This window comes from Bactrocera oleae, chromosome 2 (genome assembly GCF_042242935.1).
Source record: "Bactrocera oleae isolate idBacOlea1 chromosome 2, idBacOlea1, whole genome shotgun sequence".
NCBI classification, from domain to species: Eukaryota; Metazoa; Arthropoda; class Insecta; order Diptera; family Tephritidae; genus Bactrocera; species Bactrocera oleae.
Genome location: NC_091536.1, coordinates 42,783,672 through 42,787,055, shown reverse-complemented (window position 1 = coordinate 42,787,055; position 3,384 = coordinate 42,783,672). Strand labels below are relative to the sequence as shown.

The window sequence follows — 3,384 nt, the reverse complement described above, 5'->3', positions numbered from 1 at the left end:
CTATCATAATAAAATTATGCACAAATAGTGCCCTCAAGGTATTTCGCTTCTCTTAGCCCCCATATTCAATACCTGACATAAATATTTTCGAACCAATATGTAAGAAATCTTAATGAAATTGAGAAATAATATTTTTCTAATAACAGCGTATGCCCCTTCCTTACATGAAAAAATTCACGGCGATACTTTTCTCAGTTTGATATAATATAAAGTTTTGCCGAAACCTGACCCCTCCGCCTTTATTCTTTGCTATTTGCAAGAGTAAGAAATGTTCGGTTACACCCGAACTTAGCCCTTCCTTACTTGTTTTATAATATATTTATTGTACTTAATAATATACTCTTCTCTTTTGTTGTCGACTAGTTAACATAGTAACAGTAATGAAACAAATTACAAATATATATTCGTTTAACTATGTGGTATTACAATAACACTGTACTTTTTACGCGAAATCTTGAAGTGAAAAAACGATGGAATTTTTTCGTAAATGTCAAATTATTATCATCGAAATAAAAGCATTGTTTGTCACTTTTGGAAAAATTCTAAGCGCGCAAACACATAGATTTTTTGTTTTCGATTTTTAATACGTGTGTATTTCTGCTTAAATAGTTCAGATACTCTTGCAAACAGTTGATATAGAACCTTATCTTTAGATAATATTAAAGGTCGTGTTTGTAACAAATTATGCGTTCTTTCCAAATAATGAATTAATATAATTTCTTGATCGTTTTATTTCAAAAATTATCAAAGCGCAACTTCAAGGCGACTATGGATCTACCTGCGTATCAACAATTGAATGTTCGCAAGAGTACACGTGGCAAGCGGCCATTACGCAATCTAACACCTAATGACAAAGTTCGGGCTATTCAACGCATTCATCAAGGGGAGACCAAAGCTTCTGTTTCGAGGGACATTGGAGTGCCAGAATCAACACTTCGAGGCTGGTGTAAAAATGAGCATAAACTTCGTTTCATGTGTCGCCAGATGAATGAAAAAAATAAAATTGAGCCATTTCCGATTTACAAACTAGAAAATTTTCAACCAACTGCGAAAAAAAATAAATTAGATGGAAGGAATCCTTTTACCTCGACCATTAGCTTTGAGAACATGATCGAACTCAGTGAAATGTCCAATTTGAATAATTTCCTCTTTGATATCAACGATAACAGCAACTATGGCAACGCGTTACTAGAAGAAACCTTAAGTGAGTTTCTAAAAAAAAGGACTTTGCCAGATTCGAACGAAATAATGAAGCATAATTTAGTGACAAAAGGCAATAAAACTTCATCTGGCTTGTGTTCATTGGAAAAGACTTTATCATCTATTAGTGCCGCAACGAATTGCAAGGAATATCAGTTTGGTCCCTACAATTTAAATTCCAATTTTGTGCCGATGTTGCAAACCAGTTCCCTCTTAGCGAAATATAGTGTAGTTAGTTCCAGTTCTGAACGTAGCAAACTAAAACATACACATCCTATAAATAAAAATATTGACAAATCCGTTCTTACCGATCCTTTTAATGAAGGAAATGATGCAATTACATACAACAAGTGGACCAACGAAACTATTAAAACAAGTAGTCACAATACGGAAGGGAACGATTACAATATATTAAGTATTAATAATAGAGAATACATAAATAACGATAATAAAATCGTCGATCACAATAATATTAATAACCAGTGCAACAATGATTCGAGATTACTTCAGTGGTACAAAGTTTTCAGTGCAAGTTTGAATTTCTTGACTTTAGCGGTCACTGCTGCTACACTTCAGCCTACGCCAGGTTATGTGCAAGAAGGTGGTAATAACCAAAATTTTACATATTCTAAAACAGATTTGACAGAGTACACTTTCGAAACAAAAATGCCCAACATTCAGAGCTACTATGAAAGTGAACCTGAAGATCTTTCCATACGTTCAACAGTTTCAAAAACTTCTACGCCCATCAAAACTCAGTCTCACAGATCCGGTTCTTTTTCACAATGTCTGTCAGATCGTAAACAGAAGGAATTTCCTTAATTTAATATATAAATAAAAAAAATTAATTTTACAAAGAACTTCACAGAATTTATATTACTATAACTATGTTCCTTATTTTTTGTTTCCGCTCCAAAATGTGCTGTTTATGGTTTAATAAAGAGATTTTTCTATTAAAGACAAACTGATAAAATATTTTAAAATTATCTAGATTGTCGTAGTTTTCTTGTTGCGTGTTTCGATGCTGCTTTGCAAATAACATCGCGGACGTGTGTTTGTGTTGTTGTGTTGCGCTCAACCTCCGACATACATACATTTTGGCTTGGCCAATTTATTTTGGTGGCTTCTACACTCAGAGAAGAAAAAACCCACGCAGTTTAAAATTTTCTAAAATTCCTTTTTTAAATTGTCACTATTTGCTCAAAATGCGCTATTTTTCTTATTTGACTTGATTTTTATGTGACTACATTAGTTTACCGTTATTTCTGAAACCGTTAGTTTATTTCAGTACTTGCGGTATTTTCTTTTGAGTCAGTTGTAAAGCCAAGTTGAACATGGTGTGGTCAATAGAGAAGAAAGCAGAAATCATACAAGTAGCTTTATTGAAAAATAAATTGTCCAAACGTCAAATATTTCGTGAAATGGACATAAGAGATTGGAGTGTGAGTAATATTAACTAAAGTTATACGAATTTTGATTCTTTAAATCAAAAAAGGGCTGAAAAAAGTAAAACTTTGTCATGAACGACAAATTAAACGGATGTACATTACTGATCGCTTGCAACATGTTGGAACAATCAATTTCATATTTTACGAAACTGCTGGGGTAAAAATAACTACATATTCTATGCAAAATGTCTTGAATAATCTTAGATTACGAACGCGACGTCCCGCCAAAAAGCCACTTCTCATTACCCGAATGGAGAAACAGCGGCTTGAGTGGGCAAAATCACAAAAAACTTGAACTGCACAGACTATGGAAATGTTATTTTTTCCGATTAATCCAAATTTAATTTCATTGGACCCAAATGAAATGCCACAGTGCGTCGTAGGAAAAGAGAGCGTTTTTTGGAAAGTTGTGTTTTACCAGAGAATGTTGAAGAATAGAGAAGGAGCAAATGTTAAATGAAAACTTTTTGAGTACTAATTTGTAATTCCACATGAGGGAACATCGAAAAATATAACTTCGAAAAAGAAAAATACACCACGCTGTGTGCGAAACGGAGAAAAGGCTATAAATAGACACAACGAATGAATAATCAGTGAGCATACCTATTTAGATTTGAGTTTTCAATTTCAATGATATGACGAAAATTAAAATTGTGAAAAGCCTTTTGAATCAAAAAGTAGGATTACTGGCAAAAACCCCAGAATTCATAATAAAATAACCTTTGATATGCAATTT

General features: G+C 33.1%; 1 protein-coding gene across 1 annotated transcript; it reads left to right on the top strand.

The window, feature by feature from the left end:
* The first annotated feature begins 419 nt into the window (after nt 1-419).
* Nucleotides 420-2,060, top strand: danr (distal antenna-related). Its single transcript, XM_014245780.3, has one exon. It carries the CDS (start codon nt 769-771, stop codon nt 2,020-2,022), a length of 1,254 nt encoding a protein of 417 aa, XP_014101255.2. The 5' UTR covers nt 420-768; the 3' UTR covers nt 2,023-2,060.
* The last annotated feature ends 1,324 nt before the right edge of the window (nt 2,061-3,384 follow it).